The following is a 19,659-nucleotide window of genomic DNA, read 5'->3' as shown; positions in this document are numbered from 1 at the left end:
AGCAAATGACACAATATAGCTTGTGGTATTAAAAAAAGAATAGAAGAAGACAAGGCCCAGGAAAAGGCTGTTTATGTTTCCAAACAGAGACAAGGCATGCAGAATGAGAAAACAAAACCTCCTTAATTAGCAAATTATAGTATAGGGGCTGATAAACCTCTGTATTTTGTAGCTGAGCATCCCACTTGTTGCTTCTCCCCTCTCATCATCTACGTAAGTGGGAACACTTGTAATATTTATATCTAAAACAAATGACAGAAGGAGGAAAGGTTTCTAAATAGACTGAATGTAAAAGGCTGAGTCAGAGTCCCATTTCTATGAAAATAGAATGCCTCTGATATTTTGTCAACCTTCTTGCTAATGACACAACAAACAGGATGAAACAGGCACATAAAGCAGAGGACCCCCGGGCACCCAGACTCATCTAACCAGAGGCTGCTGATTTGTATTGTTATTCAGGTGCTTTTTCTTTTTTAACGTGTATCTGTTTTTGGACTATTTCTCTGTTCACATCAAGATGGGCAGGGGGGAAAAAAAGACATGAAATTTCCCTGCCTGCACTCTAAAATGTCACCTCACAGCATGTCCCAATACCACACCAAGAAATGGCTTAGACAGGCTCTATGCCAACTGGCACGGACCTGAAGATTATTTGGCTTCTTGGAAGGTCATCTTTTTCCCACACAGCAAACCTCACAATTTACCTTGCAATGGTCTCAATGTTAATACTGTATTCATTTTGTGATATAGAACAGGGGTCAGCAAACTTTTTCTGTAAAGGGTTGGATGTCAAGTTTTAAGCTCTGTGGGCCTTCTGGTCTCTGTTGCAACTACTCAAGTCTGCCTTTATAGGAAGAAAGCAGCCATAGACAATACATAAGCAAATGGGTATGGCTCTGTTCCAATAAAACTTTATTTACAAATGGATGCACAGTATATTAAGGAATGAGTGTGGTTGTATTCCAGTAAAACTTTATTTACAAACATAGGTAGCAGGCACAATTTAGCCCAAGGGCCATTGTTTGCTGACCCCTGTAACAGAATATGGAAACTCAGGACTAATTAAAATTTCTCCCATTACATAGTAGGGTAATGTATAAAACATAGTTAAGTCTCATTTTCATACATATATTTAATTTTAGTCAAAATATGCCCATGGAATTCATTCATTCCTCTAGTCATTAAAAAGAAAGTATTCTTTCCAACTACGTTCCAGGCATTGTGCAAGAAAAGTAGATCTGCTATCTGCTATCAAAATAATACATAAAATAATAAATAAGAACTAGTGAACAAGACAGGCACAGTCTCTATCTCATAGCATACAGGGTCTGGGAGAATATATTATGCAAATATTTACCGAAGTCTACTATGTGTCATGCACTCTTCTAGGGGTAAGGTGTACTGCATGCAACAAGATGGACAAGGACCTCTTGTGTTTACATTCTTAGTAGAGGTAGACGGAATAAATTATATGACAAACAATAAACAATAAAAGGTCACAGTGGTAAATGCCATGAAGAAATAATATATATATTATGATAGAAAATCATGTAGCAGAGTGGGGGAAAGTGGTAGGTAATGGTGCTCAGTGAAGACTTTCTGAGAAGATTTCTGAGCAAAGACCTGAATGAAGAGAAAAAGTCATTCATGCCAAGATCTGGGGCAAGAATTTTACTAGCTAGGCAAACAGAATGTGAAGTCCCTGAGACAGCAAAGAGCTGGTCTGCTGGAGATATAACAAGAAGGCTAAAGTCATTTAAGTGTCTGGAATGAGGGAAAGGTGGTAAATGAGGAATCCAGATAGGAGTGTGGGGGCAGATCATATAGGACCTCCTGGTAAAGAATCTGGATCCTTTTCTCATGTAATGGAAAAATGTAGGGGGATTTTAAGGAAAAGAATGGTACATTCTCATTCATTTTAAATTACTGAACCAATAATTACATATGAGTGAGTGCTACTAAAAGAAAGCTCACAGTCAGGAGTAAGAAAGGCTGCAATCACCCATAGAAAAGAACCTACTTGCCATGCTCCTAAAACCTGACATCCACCAATGGAGACAGTTTGCAGGAAGGCTTGCTCCTTCGTGCAGAGAAATCCAAAAGGCTGTTATAGCTCCAAATGCCAATTTCTGGGGCCCAGAAAGTCTTTATGCCTTCTCGGATCTTTCAATTCTACAATATAACGAGCAAATAATAAAACCTAACTATTCATTGAAAAGTTAATACAGAGGCATTAACTAAAGAGCTCTACTTAGCTCGAAAATCAGGGGTTACTCTCAAATGAAGTTGGTGGAGAAATTTCTACAACTGAGTTTAAAAGACAATTATTCCTATTAACCTTTCTTGGCAATTGTCATTTTTTCTATCGCTATGCATAAATCATATATGCATATTTTCTTCAAATTTAGTGACAAATTTTTAAAAACATACTGATCAATTGTCTGCTCATTTTACACACTCTAGAAATCCCCTCACATGTGCAAATAAAACAGAGAGTATCCTCTCTGGCTTAGTTTTGCACAGTCACCAGCCACGAAAACCATACACAGATGAGAAGTAAGTGCTAGTTACTTAGATTCACATGTTCACATATTATTATTACAAATATATGTAAATATATGCCACTCCTGTATGCAGTAACTGTTTGCCTATGGGTCTGGAAGTATAAAATTCTTTTTCATCCTACAGGATGACCCTCAAGTAACTTAGAAGCAAACTTTAGCATCTGAAAGCAGTTGCAAGGTCCCTTAACTTTATTTTATACATGGCACCACACACTTGAACATGTGATGTTTTTATTTTTATATTATGATAACAGAGATATTATTCAGACACTTAATAAACATCTTTGGGGATATAAAGATGGATAAAGAGACTTTTGCTACGCTCTACGGACTCACAGTCTAAGTAGGCGAACAGCCCTCAAAACAAATAATGAAAATGACAACAGCCACACAACATGGAAATGCAGTGCTAACATGATACATGCAATGTGATAACACTGGAGAACTCAGCCTTTGAGGATAAGGGGAGTGTGGGTACATTTCATGGAGAAACCAGCAACAACATGACTCTTAAAGAATAATTAAGAAGACAAATGAATTCATAGAAGTTTTTAAGATCCTAGGCCATTGGCTAAATACAATTTGGATAATTAATACCACATATTCTAGGCTCAATATCTTTTTAATTAATATTAGGACAAAAATAATTGCATGATGTAGTTGAAGGGGAGCAGAATTTGTCATGCCAAATTATGAATTTTTGGCATAAGGATTATTTCAGGCTGATACTTTTAAGAAACAGCAGACATAGGAAAAGCTCTAAAAACCAAGTCAAAATTAGCCTTCTATAAGAGAAATTTACATTTATAAGGGAGATCTCCATTTGTAAGGGTGTCTCACTCTCTGTACCTCCAAGAGGAAGATGACTAAACCTCTAGCAACTCTATCAATGGAGAAGGCATGGACTTAAATCTTCATAACAACCATACTCTTGTTTACTATGTTTTACCTGAAAACCTGGCTCTCCCTACCCAACATCTTGTTTTGTCTTTAGCTGGAGACGGTATTTAAGGTGGAAGCTTGGGTCATTTGGGGGAGTTACTCAATTTTCCTGGGCATCTCCCATATACATGGAGGTATACATGTTATTAAACTTCTGTTTGTTTTTCTCTTGTTAACATGTTTTTTATTATAGAAAAGTCTCAGCCATGAACCTAGAAGGGTAGAGAGAAAATTATTTTTCCTCCTCCACATAGTCCTTGCTTAAAAAACAACTTAAAATCTACTTAGGGAAGGAAGGTATATATCCAAAATGTTAACAGTACATAATAAAATGTAGATTGCAACACACAGAGAAGGCATCCATTTATTCAATCAACAAACATTTATTATCTATCTGCTATGGATGATATACTACTCTAAGCCCTGGGGAAATGACACTGGACAAACACACATCACTGGCCTCATGGAAGTCACCTTCTATGAATAGATATTAATATGAGTTAATATGTGTAATACAAGGGCTTTTAAAAAGATTATCATCATCATTAATATATTTCAGGTAACTGCATGCCAAATACTAATTCTCTGAAGAAAAGAATACAATATTCAAGTAGAGGATGCTGTTAGTCAAAAAATGCTGTCAATAGAAAAATTTAGCCAAGCACTTCATTAAAAGTATTTCATTTATTAAAATATTCTGGATCGTAATTCATAACTACATTTCTTACTAACAATCAATTTGTCAATTTTAGCTAGTGTGAAATGCTTATAGTAGATAGACTCTTGTTCTCTGTTACAAGGCATGTTTTTTTTAACTCAATGTATTTATACTTTCAACCAAAAAAAGAAAAGACACCGTTTGGCAAAGGCAAAACAGACTTTCTAAGCATTCCCCCAAATTCTAATATTTTAAATCCAAAGGTTTTAAATACACATATATGTGAACTTTGGGTATATGAGAGAAAGAAAACAATAGTTCAAGAAGCACAGGGGCTTCCCTGGTGGCGCAGTAGTTGAGAGTCCGCCTGACGATGCAGGGGACACAGGTTCGTGCCCCGGTCCGGGAAGATCCCACATGCCACGGAGCGGCTGGGCCCGTGAGCCATGGCCGCTGAGCCTGCGCGTCCGGAGCCTGTGCTCCGCAGGGGGAGAGGCCACAACAGTGAGAGGCCCGCATACCACAAAAAAAAAAAAAAAAAAAAAAAAAAAAGAAGCACAGGATGTGGAGTAGACATTAAACAACAGACATTTCTGTGTAATAGAAAGGTAGAAAGGAATCACAAGAAAGTGGCGAAGACACAAAGGCCTTTGTGTTTACTGTCACTATCCCAAGATCTGGTCACTCTCTGGTAATGGGTATGGTTTGCTAATAATTCTGAAAAGAGCTATATGGTGGAAGAGAGTCAAACCTAGACATATAGCCCAGGTGTTTCACCCAATAAAAATGTGATTTTTTGAACAATTATGTATATTGCTTTTCCCTATCTGAAAAGTAAGGATAATGCTATAAACCTATCTCACATTGGTGTTAATCGACAAGTTATCATGGAAACCTGATCTCCGAGAATTAAATCCATCGCATCAAGAGACCAGTGCCATAACAGTTCCAGTACTTACAGTGACCAACACATCCTATGCCCTGCTGACCACCTTGCTTATCATCTTATTCAGTTGTAAGACCAGAGAAGTTGAGGAATGAGATTGGAGAGTATAAGTTTCATAAGGTGACTTATAGTGACAGTCAGGGTTTTCTGAAGAATATTTAAAAGAACCCAGTTTACCAAACATCAAGGAAGGTAATAGATTAATATAAATTGTCATCGATCTGCTTCTAGCATTGATAATACACATTCAGCATCAAAAGAATTTCTGATAGTGATGATATGAGCTGCATAATAATCATATGCTTTAATTATTTTGTTGAATAAATGGATGAATTATTTACACTTACACTGATAGCCTCAGTTTCTGCAGTGCATTGCTTCTTATCCTAACACAACTACTGGGAATCAAAATAGAAGTAGTACAAATTATAGTATTAAGCATACCAAATGGTTACAATAACAAAGATTTACATTTGAATTATCAAAATAAGTACCTTACATGAAATTTAGAACTTGAAGTATGGAAAACCTCTAATTAAGGGAAATTTATGAAAGCCTTTAGCAAGCTCTTCGCTGAATGCATTTATTTGGTTTCTTGATCCTCCAACCAATCACATTAACAATGACAAAAGACGTGCAAATTTAAACGGACAATAGTCAAGCCAAACTGCTCTGACTCATACCAACAGGGACATTTTCAGCATATATTCGGCTTGATTCATGCTAGCAAGGGTCAATATAACCAAAGAACATTTTCATAATTATGCCTGGCTATAATCTGAAAACTATCTCATAATCATTGACCAAAAACAATGCAAACAAAAATCAAATTTATTTCAAACATTAACATGTGAAGCCTGGGCATGATTTAAACCCAGCAGAATCATGTATTTACCCTGCTACTGCTTAATAACTGCATAGCAACAAAAAAAATACGCATTACTATGTTTAAATCACCATTTTGATTGTATATTTTAAGCAAACAAAATATTACATTTTTGGTAGAATAGCTCATTGAAGACAATTTGGAACTAAATTTCCCTCTCCACCTCCCTCAAGGAATCCGGACTAATTTATGATTAAATTCTCATTAAAAACTATATGGGCGGTATATTGAGAATAGTAATAAGCTATTCAACCAAATTCACTTGTTCACGATGGAAATAAGTTCTGTGAAAGGAAAAAAAATATATTCTACTATAAACTGCTGCTGTAATTAATGCCTGAAATTTAAGCTATATTATCAAAAGACTGCAGAATTCTCCTTGCTTGCTATTATTTTGCCTATGTATTTTTTCACCTGTAATCTACAATAGAAAGATTAACTAAAATTCCAGGTTTGGAAACTCTAAAACTACTAAGTTTTAGTTAATTTGTCAAATAAAATAACAGTGATCTTAGTTCAGTCCCTAGTGGACAAAAAGTAAAATAACTATTACTCGGCATGATTCAGCAGGAGATGATCTAAGTGAGCGTGACCACACAGGAACAAAATAGAGCATCTGTCCTTTCCCTATCTTTTATCTTCTTAAAGGGTCTGTTCTGTTAACAGACTAACTTAAAAAAGACTAGACTCCTTGCGTTCCTACCCATACACACCAACTGAATTTTTAGCAAAGATCCCTGGGGGAGAAGCTTTCCACAAATGGGACATTGACATTGCCACCCTTCCAGTGATATATTTGAATACACTTGTTATCTGCTGCTTACCTGTTACACAATTAAACAGAGAGTAAAGAGGGAATGAACTGCAGAAAGTATGTTATTTCTTTATAGGCATATTTTCAACAAAAACTTTTAAATGATTTATACAGAAATAACTAAATAAAATGTTTAATTTGATTTTTACAAATTGGGATTTAAATGCGTACTCAACATTAACATTTATCTGGATACTTAGACTCCCATATTGCACTGTGTTTAACTACAATGTCCTGAGGAAAGAGATACTTCAGGAACATACCAAAGCCTACATGTTGTGTTCAGCCCAAATCTGCAGGTGCATTTCGGGAACAGCCACCACTGGCTCAATTTCTCCTTTCATAGTGGGTAAACAACCTCTTCCTGATGAGTTCACATTAAAATAAATCTTCCTGATTTTTTCTCAAGGACAGAAGAAATATATGACAGAAATCAGTCCTTTACTATACTACTACTTGCTGAAATTGTTACCTTTATATACTTATTCAAGTTCTCCAATCAAATATCATATTTTGTATTTACTCTCATTTCATATTAACTTTACTAGAGGTTGAAAAATAAGTATCTGGTGATGATTTTCTGTCCTAGCTGAAGAAAATTTCTTGTTGTAAAATCGATATGATCCTAAACTAGTATTGTCATTATTACTTTATTTTTTCACTAACTTACTCAATTTTTTAAGTTGGATTTTGATAGAAAACTTAAGCTACATTTTAAATAAGGGAAAACCAGAAATGTCATAAAATGTGCCAGTATTAAGCACACAAAACGGGGTGCCACCATACCTTCAGAGGTTTGCACAAGCCTAAAAAACGTTTGCTCACCCGTGAAGTCACAGGGAAAGAGCCGTCTTGCATTTGCAAACACTGCCCCCCTGGAGCAAAAGGTAAACACACACATGCTCCCCTAAGGAACTCTTAAGTTAGCTACAGTGCAAGAACAGAAAAGGCTCCGTGCATTTAGAAACTGAAAGCAATCACTTACTTTTTGCAGCCACTGAGTATAATTTTCCATCACATGCTCCAGATGTTGAAGTTTCTGGGAAGAGAAATCCTGTTCCACGTGTGGAGCATCTCTCTGCAGAGCGTTTGTGTTGTACTGGTCTGTCGTACTCTCACGACAGTTCCCGTCGTGTTCTGGAAGAATGAAAGTGTAGGCACACTGCCCATGCTGAATCCGATTATATCTTCTCCCACCGTTTTCTGGACTTCGGCGCTGGTTGCTGCACCCTATGTGAGTCAGAATAGCAGCGAGGAAAGCAAAGGAAAGGAAAACTGTCATTGTACTGCCAGCACTCTCTTTCCGTGCCTCTCGCAAAACTTGCTCCTTTCTTCTGACCTTTAAACTAGTTCTTTATTTCAGGTAAAACTGCTTGTTTGTTTGACTTTTTCCCCTCTCAAAGAAAGCTTTTGTAGAAGAATCACAGAAAACTAGCCATCTGTTAGCTTTGTTCTAAAATGTTATTTTTTTAATTTCACTGTAAAGATAGTTTCCTTAGTTAAAACTTGAGATATTTATTGCATAGTAGCTGAGATTTATGGTTTCCTCAGTGTAACCGTTCAGCGTGTAGCCTGCCTGAGTCAGCTGCGTGTACATATTCTAGACCCTTTCCTCTACCCTATCTGCTGCAGATCTGCTATTTTCTCCCAGACCTCAGTGAGTTTTATTAAGGTTGCACATCCAAGCCAAGCTGGAAGCAGGCAGCCTTTCACAAGATGACTTGACAAGAATGCATGAGTGTGCCCCTATGCTAAGAATTGCTGATGGCTTGGAGCGGCTGGATCGTCTTACAAATTGGCTAGATGCGCATGACCTCGATCATGTATGGCCCTCCCGCCCCTTCCGCAGACAACTGCCTTGAGCCTTTAGGATATTCACCACAAATCAATAGAGCAGTCCACCTTAATACACTTTTGGTGTGCATGCTGACCTACTAAAATCTAGTAAACTAACAGTATGTTTTTAAAGTTCTACTTAATTGGGGAACCCGAAGAAGAAAACTGACACAGTGTCTAGTAAAATTACTTTTTATAGTGAATGATAAATTTGTATAATTATTTTTTAAAAAATTTATTCTTTACTCTGGGGAAAAAGATATTAAAACCATTTTTAGAGATGGTATTCTTTCATTGTATTCACTTAGACTTTTAGGAAATTATCAGGAAGGGTCAAATTAGCAAAACATTTCATAACATCACTCAGATATAGCATAGGCATATTAAGTAGAATAATTTAAGTACTTTCTGAGATATAAATTTTAAATAAAACTGGTCCCCCAATTAAAATGCAGCCCTATGTGTTCTGTGTACATAAACTGAGCAACTTCCTTACAAAAACAGTCTGGTTACAATTTAAGACAGTGGCCTGAGAATTATTAATTCCCGTGGTACATTGTAATCATATATTTCACAAGGCCCTCTTTGGTGTTGCTATGGCTATCTTTAATGCTGGTACGGAAGTTCTACATAAATTCTCCTGTGGATGTATAGACAAACTATCTGAGAACAAACATATCAGGTGTGCTAATGAGGCAGCAAAGTGCTGTATGGGAGAAATTGCTGTGCTTCTATTAAGTAAAGAAATAAAAATTATCAGAAGGTGATTTCTTAAATGCAGCATGTAAACATTTGAACATAAAGAACAGGTGATAATTATAGAATTAATTTTACAGCACTGCAATCTTTACTAAGTGTGTGTGGAAAACATGAATTATAACCAGGGGCTTTCACCAAGAACTGGGAAGGATTTTGGGGAACGGAGTTTCCCAACTGCAGTCATGGTGTGAAAACGAAGCGACAGATGTTGACTCTCATGTCCTGGAATGGAGGGGCAGGGCAGTGGATGAAGGGCAGTAGGGGTTAGAGACTGGCGTGTGAAGAGAAGTTAGAGGAGAGGGCAAAACAAATTCCAGAAAAAATGTGATTTACTTGGGGGAAAACATTGTGCCAAGACTTATCAGTCCTTTCCACACCAAATAACAAATTTCTGAACTGACAGATATGGAAGCAAGTAATACCAAACATAGCGATAGTCTTTGAACTGCCTTCGTAGCCTCTTCCTGATGTTGCATGTCTCCTTGTTGGCTATGTCACTCACATGCAATAATAAGAATGACACTTATTAAAAGCTTACTATTTTCCAGGCCTATGCTAAACACTCCTTACACACAATCTCATTTAATTATCCCAACAAACCTAAGACATGGATATTACCTTTGACCTTATTTTTATCAATAGGAAAACTGAATCAAAGAAACGCTAATCGGTCACAAGTCACATAGCTAGCAAGTGATGGTGCCAGTATGTGAACTCTGGCCAACTGATTCCAACTCTATTTTTCTAACCCAACAACAGCCAAAAGGCTTCCAAAAGGGCTCCAGCTGCACTGATTCACAGTCTTAAAGCAGGTTAAGTGATTGTACCTAGAAGAAAAAGAACTGATTAAAAGCCATTTTATACAACCAAAGTGATTTAATCCTTTTTTGTACCTAAAAAGCAAACATACAAAGTGACAGGTAACCCACATGAAACTGATTTTTTAGGGCCCACAAGGACAAAGTGCACTGGCAGAGTACAGATTATCTGAGAACATTTTCCAACATTGCTTGCTTCAAAAATTATCCCTGGAAAGAAAAGAGTCCAAAACCAACACCTGTAAGTGCTTCATGAAGAACTAAATACAGCCAAAAATCGACAGAAGACACACAAGGCAGTAGTGAGATCTCTATTTAAGTGCTCCTGTGTTTTGTAACAGCCACGATTGTTAAAAAATCTGTTCCTCCTTGTGTGTGTGTGTGTGTGTGTGTGTGTCTGTGTGTATGTACATATGCTTGTTCATTTAAACTTTTCCAATCTGAACAAATGAAAAGAAGGAATGCATAACTTCCTGAGGGGAAAGTAGACAACTAAGAAAGGTAAAAATAAAAATTAAAAAAAGAAAGGAGGGGACAGAGAAGCAGTAAGAGAAAGAGAGACTGATTTATTTTCCAGAAAAATAACAAAACAAAAAAACGTAACACTGGAAGTACTGATGTCAATCCAAAAAAAATCTCAAGATCAATTTTAAGCAACTGGAAAACACAGGAACATGCAAAATGGACTTATGTGTTTTGGGACTTCAGCTGAGGAGACACTGGGTGCATTAGAAGATCCTAATGACATACTGTAAAGACCATATGCTTTCAGGGACTAAACCTAACCAGTAGCAATACTGTTGGTTGTTGTTGCTGATTATTCAGAAATGATATAATTTAGAAGACTTTAGAATTTAAGAAGTAACATGAAAAACAAGCCATATTTTTTTTAATTCCTCTACCATACCTCAAAAAAAGTTTAAAAATGTTCTAAAGAATTAATAATTTTATTCAATTGAATACTAAGGTAGCTTAATCTTGAAAGTCTTGTATCTTTGTATTTTATTTGCATTATCAGAGCTCTGGAATAAGGAGGTATATGCTTTAAGATTCTGATCTCATATCTACAATAGTCCCAGGAAATGTTACGCTCATCCAGAAATTTCCAGTGGGATAGGGAACACCACTTATATGGGAAATTGATGGCCCTAAATCTGTCCTAAGAACAAGTCTTTACTACTTCTTTTGTGAGGCTTTCTTAATTTCTCCAGGCATAATAATTGGCTTTTCTCTGATGCATTTCAATAACCTTCTCTTCTTATCTCCATAATGGCACTTCTCACACTGCTTTCTAATTATTTCTTTTTTGGTCTGTATCCCCTCTAACTGTGAGCTCATAAAGTCATCTCCTCATTTTCATCATTGGTCTCCAGTGCTTACTATGCCCTTTAGTTGAAGGAATGAAAGAATTAAAGCAATGAGTGGGGGCTTCACTGGTGGCCCAGTGGTTGAGAGTCCATCTGCCGATGCAGGGGACACGGGTTCGTGCCCTGGTCTGGGAAGATCCCACGTGCCGTGGAGCGGCTGGGCCCGTGAGCCATGGCTGCTGAGCCTGGGCGTCTGGAGCCTGTGCTCCACAACAGTGAGAGGCCCGCGTACGGCAAAAAAAAAAAAAAAAAAAAAAAGAAATGAGTGAATGAGCTAATTAATTACTTAGTATCTAACTACTACATGATTGGCCACATCTGTTGCATTGACTGGATGAGCCTAGAGTCAGGATGAAGCCAAAGTTATTCTAAAGAATGAGTTAGACACAAGAACGTGGTACAATAATAATGCATAACATTTTTTAACCCTTAAAAAATTAATTTCCTCGGGCTTCCCTGATGGCGCAGTGGTTGAGAGTCCGCCTGCTGATGCAGGGGACACGGGTTCGTGCCCCGGTCTGTGAGGATCCCGCGTGCCGCGAAGCGGCTGGGCCTGTGAGCCGTGGCCGCTGGGCCTGCGTGTCCGGAGCCTGTGCTCCGCAATGGGAGAGGCCACAGCGGTGAGAGGGCCGCGTACAGCAAAAAAAAAAAAAAAAATTAATTTCCTCATTTAATATTTACAGCACCCCCATAATTATGCATTTTATTCCCATTTTGCAGATAAGAAAATTATAGCATATAGAGGTTAATTGCCCAAGACCATGATCTTTTTGTGGCAGAACAGGAATTTGAGCCTCAGTCCATCTAACTCCGGAGCCTATATTCACATCCCTATGAACTATAATGCCTCCAACAATACCCGAGTACGAGAAAACAGAGAGAAAACATTTCTTAATTTGGGAGACAGGAATAACATGGCTTCTATAGTTAAGACTGGTCTCCTTCTCTTCCCAACCACAGCCTTCATGGATTCATGTTACAATCTTCCAAAACAGAGCTAATATTAAGCTAGGATGCACCAATATATTTGTCCTATCTGCTAACGAACATCCAATCTGATTGTTCAAGTTATATTTTGGGTCCGTTCTGAATGATCAGTCCTGTGCCATATCACCTGTTATATATCATGATTATCATGTGCTAAAATAAAATTATACAATATAAGAGTTTATTTCTCAAGAACACCATCAGATACTCCTCTAGTATTCATATGACCCCTGTGATGGCAAGGGGTGGGAAAGGTAGAAAGGAGTGGGAAAGCATTCCCCCTCCTTGCATACTAAACACAATGTCATTCAGCACATATCCTATGAATATATTCTTAGAATATATTCTATTTCCTAGGGGTACCATATTCTATGGCTCTGCCCTAGCACTTTTAGGGCTCAAGAATATCAGTGGGGCTATGGTACTGGCAGCTATGTCTAAAAGGAGGGCACTTGGCTGAAAACCCTGGAGGGAGAGCCAAGACCCCTTCATGTGACTGTGTAGGCATCAAAAATATCCACAACAGATGAAAAAACCACAGGGGGCTAAAACAGAAAAAGAAAAAGAGGGAGGATATCACCTGGTGATTGACAGCACTTTGTAGGGACATGTGAAATATCAGTTGGGAACTCTCAAACCATTTGGGAAAACTTTGCAAAGAGGTGAAAACACTGCAGTGGGTGGGGGTGAGGAAGACACTGCAGTGGGTGGAGATATATAGGTAGGTGAGGAAATAAAAATTATTATATAAATATTCCCCTGCCTTCTAATGAGAGAAATTCTTGGTAATTAGTGGGTGTGCTGCTTGCTAAGTCAGTTTTTAATTGCAGCTATGCAAGCTGGAAAGAGATGAGACAGAATTGTCTACCTAAGAAAGGAGAGAAGGGATGCAAGGAGAGATCTGGAAATGGAGGACTGGAGCCAAAGAGGTTTAGAGAAGAGTCAAAAGAGAGAGGAAGCTTGTGGCTGTGTGGCTATGAAAAACTGGGAGAGATATATCAAGTACAGAGATCTGGAGCGAAACGGCATTTCCTATGAGGTAAAAATCTCTCATCATTTTCAGTAAAATATATGCTTTTGGGCAAGTGACTTCTTTAGGGTGAGTAAGAAGAATCATTGGTCCTTGCTCCATATACAGAAATAACTAACATCTGGTTTACTTAGACTGTTAATATTGACCCAAAGTCATTTATTTCATGTTGGTCTTTCATACTAGCTTAGAGCCTCCCTAGGGTTTTATCTGTCTTTTTGATCACTCTATACCCTTTTCCTGGCACATAGGAGGCAACTGATAAATATTTGTGACCCAGCTGACTGTCTGACTGACTCATTCACTTTCATTCTTGATGATGAGATCTGAAGACATAGAAGAATCACTCTCCCTTGGAGGTTTTCCTGTGCTGATCTTGCCTAAGCCCCCAAACCTCACTTTCTGGAGAGCTACATAAGAGACTCAGAGTCAATGGATTCCAAAGCAAATCCCCGGAGTGGCAGTGGAATAATACCTAACACTCCTAGCCACTCGTGGACATTGCCATGGTTGAAGAACCATTCAAGAAAACACTGCAGAAATACTTTCCAGAGTGAGATTACTTGTTAATTCTACAACAGAGATAACTTCTACAAGTACCCAAGTCAGAAAAGTAAACAAACAGCTGGAGACTGTACCAAGTAGAAATACAGATGCCAAAATTCCCCTCATACCAGAATGGAGAAAGATTTCCATTGAAGATCCAGTAAAATGAGATTTTATTACAGGAAAAAGCATATAAAACACTTTGCATTTACTCTTTTTTTCCCTACAGAAGTCTTGAATACTAGATGAGAGAAAAACATGAAGGTCTCTCTGTCTTAACTTTTCCAAATTCAGGAAAAAACGTATTTTAAATGTTCTCAGAAACTAAGAAATAGCACGTATTTGAAAGGAATGGCTGGAATCACCATTTGAAGACTCATGTATATCCAACAGCACTTGGATTGTGGCTAATCCTTGTAGCCAAGGCTGATAAATTCCCTCCATTGAGTGGTGACTTAAACATAGAGGACTTTCTGTTATTTTGTATTTGTGATTAGAGAGTTGTGACAACCTCTGCTCGTCAGAGGTAGAGGAAGAAAAAGGATCAATCACTTATTTCAGGGAAATAAGATCCCTGAATTTTTCTAAAATCACTCTTTGATTTTTAGTCTTGCATTCATACTCTGTGTTAATCTAATCTTTTCTGTTTCCTCCCGCCAAATTGGATAAACTGCTCCATAGATGTCAAGGTAGGAGATGGATTGCTTTAGTTTTGTTTTTGTTTATTTCTTGTTTATGCTAGTAAACAAGATTGGACTACAGTGGACAAGACATTTAATTAGTCTAAGCTCAGTGTGCTGATCCATAAAATGAAGATGATAATACAGTACCACTTATATAAGGGAGATGTGAAGATTAAATAAGATAATGGATATAAAGTACTGAGCAAAGTGTCTAGAGCATATCAAGTGCTCTAAATGTTAGTTCTTGTTGTTTGAAAATGTGAGTTCTCTTTCTTGTGTTCAAAAATAGTCCTGCTTTTAAACTTGTTTAATTGAATCTTACGGCCTGACTTCATATCCCCTCATTTCATCTTTTTAATTGTTTAAAATCACTTCTGAACCTCTTGAAAATCAGAATATTTAATTAAGAAGCACATTTTCATATAGGAGGGTGACCATGTTTGCAATGGTAGTTCACATAAACAGCTCTGGTTTCCTTGAGGGCAAGGACTTCAATGTTTTTTCTCACTGCTGCATCACCCACACCTGAAACAGTTAGTGCCCGACACATAATAGGTGCTCAATAAATATTTGTTGAATGAATGAAACAAGTTGGAAACAATTTAGTAAGAATATACTACTTCACAGAGACACCAGTAGGTCAGACTTATAAACCAGTCACATTTGGTAGCATGATAAGAATTTTATTCTCTGGAAACCATGGTAGCAATGTGGACGCCATTTATGGCTTCATCAGCATGACTTGTTATCCAACTCATTTCTGGCCAATTCAACAAGATGACCTTATTTTCAAGAACTTCTTTTATGACTAGACTTGTGGCATATATCACCCCATTCTGTTTCCTGGGATGGTAAGATAAACTAGCAAGTGTTTGCCTCTGATAAAATGAAAGAGAACTGAAACACTCCTCTATTAATCTTACATGAAACATACAGCCTGGCATGACTTGCACAAAAGTAAAGAAAACCTTATTTTATCTATTTTTTCTCCAATACTAATTTTGCTTCCCCTAAGAATCTAATCAGATTAGGAATTTGGCAATTAAATTAGAAAATAAATTCCAGTGGTATATAAAACATGTGAAAATATTATATAATGGCTTTAACCAGGCTCTTACTTCATAAAAATTGATAGGCAAAGACATCATTTTAATGGTAATCTTAAATGAAGCATCCATTAAATCTAAAAAATGTATACCTTATTTTTCACTGAACATGTGTGTTGGTTCTTTCCTCTTTATCTCTCTTGTAATTAGTAAAAATCTTTTTTTTGACACAGATTATTAAAAATATTTATTACAAGCAGATTCCTTTTCCCATATTCAAAAGAAAAACGTATGACTGGAAATACTGAGATGGCAATTGGTGAAACCAATTCCCAGTCCTTATCAAGTTAGGAATCAATAAAGGAAAAGATACTTTGGAACTTAAAATTAGGGAAGCCTATACACAATTTAGATGGGGGGGGAGAGAAAAACAAAAAAAACAAAATAAAGTCATATCATTTACATTTTACAGCCTTTAATTAAGCACATAAAACTGTACTATTTAATATATTTTTCCATGAACTTTTTGTGAAATTCAGATCGCAGCGTATCATTTACAAATCTTTTGTCTTTCTTCTGATCATCTACACCTTTTGCACAGTTCTTGAAAACAACATCATCATCCCACCTCCTTTTAACTTTGAAGTTGGCCTGAGGCTGGGATGGGCCAGTGAGATTAAGGAGAGGGTTTCTACTCAGAATGTTTTCCATACAAATCCTTTCTTCTTCAGCCTTTTGTTCTTGTTCCTTCCTGGACTGCTCTTCAGCTCTTTCTTTTTTAATTTTTTCCAGCTCCGCAAGAAGAGCTGCAGTATCATCATCATCACTCTTCTCTTCAAAATCTATTTCTTTTTTTTTTTTTTTGGTGGTACGCGGGCCTCTCACTGTTGTGGCCTCTCCCGTCGCGGAGCACAGGTTCCGGACGCGCAGGCTCAGCAGCCATGGCTCACGGGCCCAGCCGCTCCGCGGAATGTGGGATCTTCCCAGACCGGGGCATGAACCCGTGTCCCCTGCATCGGCAGGCGGACTCTCAACCACTGCACCACCAGGGAAGCCCCCCCTCTTCAAAATCTTCATTTTCCTCATCTGTTAGAGGGTCGTCTGCATTGAGGTTGGCAGCGGGAATCTGGTCCAACAGAGGCTTCTTTGACACTGAAGAGGAGGTTGTATGTTCTCGGGTTGGTCGGTCTCTGTTTTTTTCTCTTGCAGCAGCTCTCTCTCTCTCTTCCAACTCTCTCCTGAAGTCACGGTTCTGAACTTCTTCAGGGGCATCCTGAGTGGTCTGTCTATATTTTATCTTTGTATGAGAGGGTAGGTCTCTGCTTGAATATTGCTTTGAGAGTTGGCTCAAATCACCTTCTCCTTTACCTCTCCCCCCTCTTGCAGGTTCAAAAGTTGGCCTAGCTGCTGCTGTCATCTTAGTCTGCTTTCCTGCTGCCGCTCACTTTTAGTAAAAATCTTTAAAGGGGACAATTGTGGCAAAGAAAGAAAGGCTAGAATAGAAGACAACCATACGTAAATGGAAAATGGAAAAGATTGTCATAGCCATTTCATTCTCTATCGGTAAATGTTCCTTCTACTTGTGATATATACAGATGGACTGTTAGCTCCTGAAGTACCAAACAGCCTGCATGTTTTGCAAAATGTTTCCTGAATCTGTATCACATTCACCTTCACTGTATTTATCAAAACTGCATACATACCCCTTATACTACTGTTTACCTGTTTCCTTACCTCAAAGTTTAAGCTTTCTATGTATTTTAGATTTACCTTAAACAAGAGTATCTGGGAAAATAAGCATGTGTGCTTTTTCCTAATGTATATTAAAATAAACACTAAATATTAAAATAAGCATCTGTCCATGCAACACCCATCAAATATTTCATATCCCCAGTGGAATCTGTACCACACTTTGGGAAACAAGACTTACTGCTATCAACAGCAGAGTCACCCTTTCTTGCAAAATGAATAAAACAATACCTCCAGTCACTATATCTATGGAAAAGACTACATTGCAGTCCCTCAAGATCAGTTTGCATCATGTCCAGAGTATTTGGGGGATTATTTCCATTCTGTAGTCAAATAAAAAATACAAAAAAAAAAAAAAAAAAAAAAAGCCTTTGAAATAGAGGTTTCTGCACTTACGCTGCCAAAGAGCGTATGAAGGATTTCCCTACATCCCAGCCAGGAAGTCACAGCAGAGAACTGGCAGCAGCCCTATTTTGTAAGGCTGTCCACTGACAGAAATGCCCAACTGAAGGCCTGAAATTGAAACTAATGATTGACCAGGAGTTTCAACAGCTTTTCTCTTAATTCTGGCAATGGAAATAATAGTGAAGTTATTCAGTGTTTGAAAAGTAAATCTTCACTGCTTTTCGGTCTTGCATTTAGAAGAGTGTTGAGGAAATAGTAAACAAATTTCTTTTCAATAGTTGCATTCCCCTTGGAGAATTTACATTCCTTCCTAACATACCTCAAAGAGCTATAAAAACACACCAGTTCAAAAGAGGAAAAAGGAGAGTTAATATTTAAAGGAGCAGTTAGGAATCAATTACCCTCAGTTTAATAATAGTTAACATTTATTGAATACCTAAGATATGTCCAGGACTGTGCTAATCATTGTACTTGCATTATCTGTTCTGTTACAATCACAATAACCCAATATGTAGGGAACTTTTATTACCATCATTTTTCAGAGGAAAACAGAGAAGTTTTGGACAGAACTCAAACCCAGGGTTCTCTGACTCCAGAGATGAAGCTTTTAATCATTACATATATATAAACTCTCAGTCAGTTCTCTGAGAACCTCGGTTGAATTCCCAAATTAACTATCCTCCTGATTTTTAACATATATTTCCTTATTTGTTACACCAATAAGAAGCACAGAACTTGATAGCCAATTAGACCAAAGCAAAGTTATAATAGTTGAAGATGAAAGCTATCAAGAAAAGTTAACAAATATATTTACTGTATGTCAATCATTTTACATATATTATCAAATTTAACCCTCAAAACAAGCATATAATACCCATTTCACAGATGAAGAAACTGGGGCTTTAGAAAATAAGGAACTTGACCAAAGTTATATACAAGTGGCATTTTAACCAGGCATTCTGACTATGGGGCCCATTATCTTACCATGCTAAAGGAAATTCTCTAAAATAAGGGAGAAGAATCATTTTCAGGGTATTTATATGGAGGACTTTGACCAGTCCTCATCTTCACTGAGTGAAAAGGACAAGATTAATTCATCATCCTCAAAATTGGATCCTGGGCTGGCAGCATCAGCACCATCTGGGATCTTGTTCATAATGCAAAATGTCAGCTCCTACCCAGAACTACTGAATCAGAAACCTGAGTGTGGGACCCAGCTTCTTTTTAACAAGCTTGTAGGTAATTCTGATGCTCATAAAGTTTGAGAACCACTGGTTTAAAGCACTACTCCCTTACTCTGGCAGCACCTTAGGACCACTTGAGATCTTTACATAAATAAGGTGCTTGGGCTTATCCCTAGAGATTCTGATTCAGTTGATCTGGGTGGCAGCATAGACAATGGTATTTTAGAAAATGTTATCAGGTGGTTCTAATGTGCAGTGTGGTTGAAAACCAATGGCTTAAAATTGAAAGAGCTAACCAAGAAGAAAGGCTGTGAAAGAGCTGGAGTTGTTCTGTACAGAGAAAGAATAAACTTACTTGGATATGCCTAAAAACATTTCTGGAGAGTTCTTGAATTCTAGGATTATAAAACAGTGACCTTATTGCCTTTAAAGTGTTATA

General features: G+C 37.5%; 2 protein-coding genes across 3 annotated transcripts in view; both read right to left on the bottom strand.

Moving 5' to 3' along the window:
- The window catches only part of ANGPT1 (angiopoietin 1), a 253,410-nt gene extending 244,824 nt beyond the window's left edge, over window positions 1–8,586 (bottom strand). For both annotated transcript variants that reach the window (XM_029223174.1, XM_029223175.1), the window contains exon 1: window positions 7,796–8,586. In XM_029223174.1, the coding sequence (XP_029079007.1) occupies window positions 7,796–8,092 (297 nt within the window). In that variant the 5' untranslated portion in view covers window positions 8,093–8,586. The remainder of the gene's footprint in view (window positions 1–7,795) is intronic.
- A 7,794-nt stretch (window positions 8,587–16,380) lies between these two features.
- Window positions 16,381–17,299, bottom strand: LOC114895605 (spliceosome-associated protein CWC15 homolog). Its single transcript, XM_029223158.1, has 2 exons — window positions 16,938–17,299; window positions 16,381–16,708 (listed from the first exon to the last, which is right to left on the bottom strand). The coding sequence occupies exons 1-2, from the start codon at window positions 17,297–17,299 to the stop codon at window positions 16,381–16,383; spliced, it is 690 nt and encodes a 229-aa protein (XP_029078991.1).
- Between the last annotated feature and the right edge of the window lie 2,360 nt (window positions 17,300–19,659).

This window comes from Monodon monoceros, unplaced genomic scaffold (genome assembly GCF_005190385.1).
Source record: "Monodon monoceros isolate NGI ecotype Baffin Bay Population unplaced genomic scaffold, NGI_Narwhal_1 Super_Scaffold_14, whole genome shotgun sequence".
Classification (NCBI taxonomy): domain Eukaryota; kingdom Metazoa; phylum Chordata; class Mammalia; order Artiodactyla; family Monodontidae; genus Monodon; species Monodon monoceros.
The sequence above is the reverse complement of the archived record's forward strand: the minus strand, read 5'-3'. Positions and strand labels throughout refer to the sequence as shown.

Excerpts from the sequence above, each read along its gene's own strand:
- LOC114895605 (XM_029223158.1), bottom strand. The coding sequence starts at position 17,299 with ATGACAGCAGCAGCTAGGCCAACTTTTGAACCTGCAAGAGGGGGGAGA. Across the intron at positions 16,709-16,937 it reads GAAGATTTTGAAGAGGGGGG|TGATGATGATGATACTGCAG; the intron begins GCTTCCCTGGTG and ends TGAAGAGAAGAG.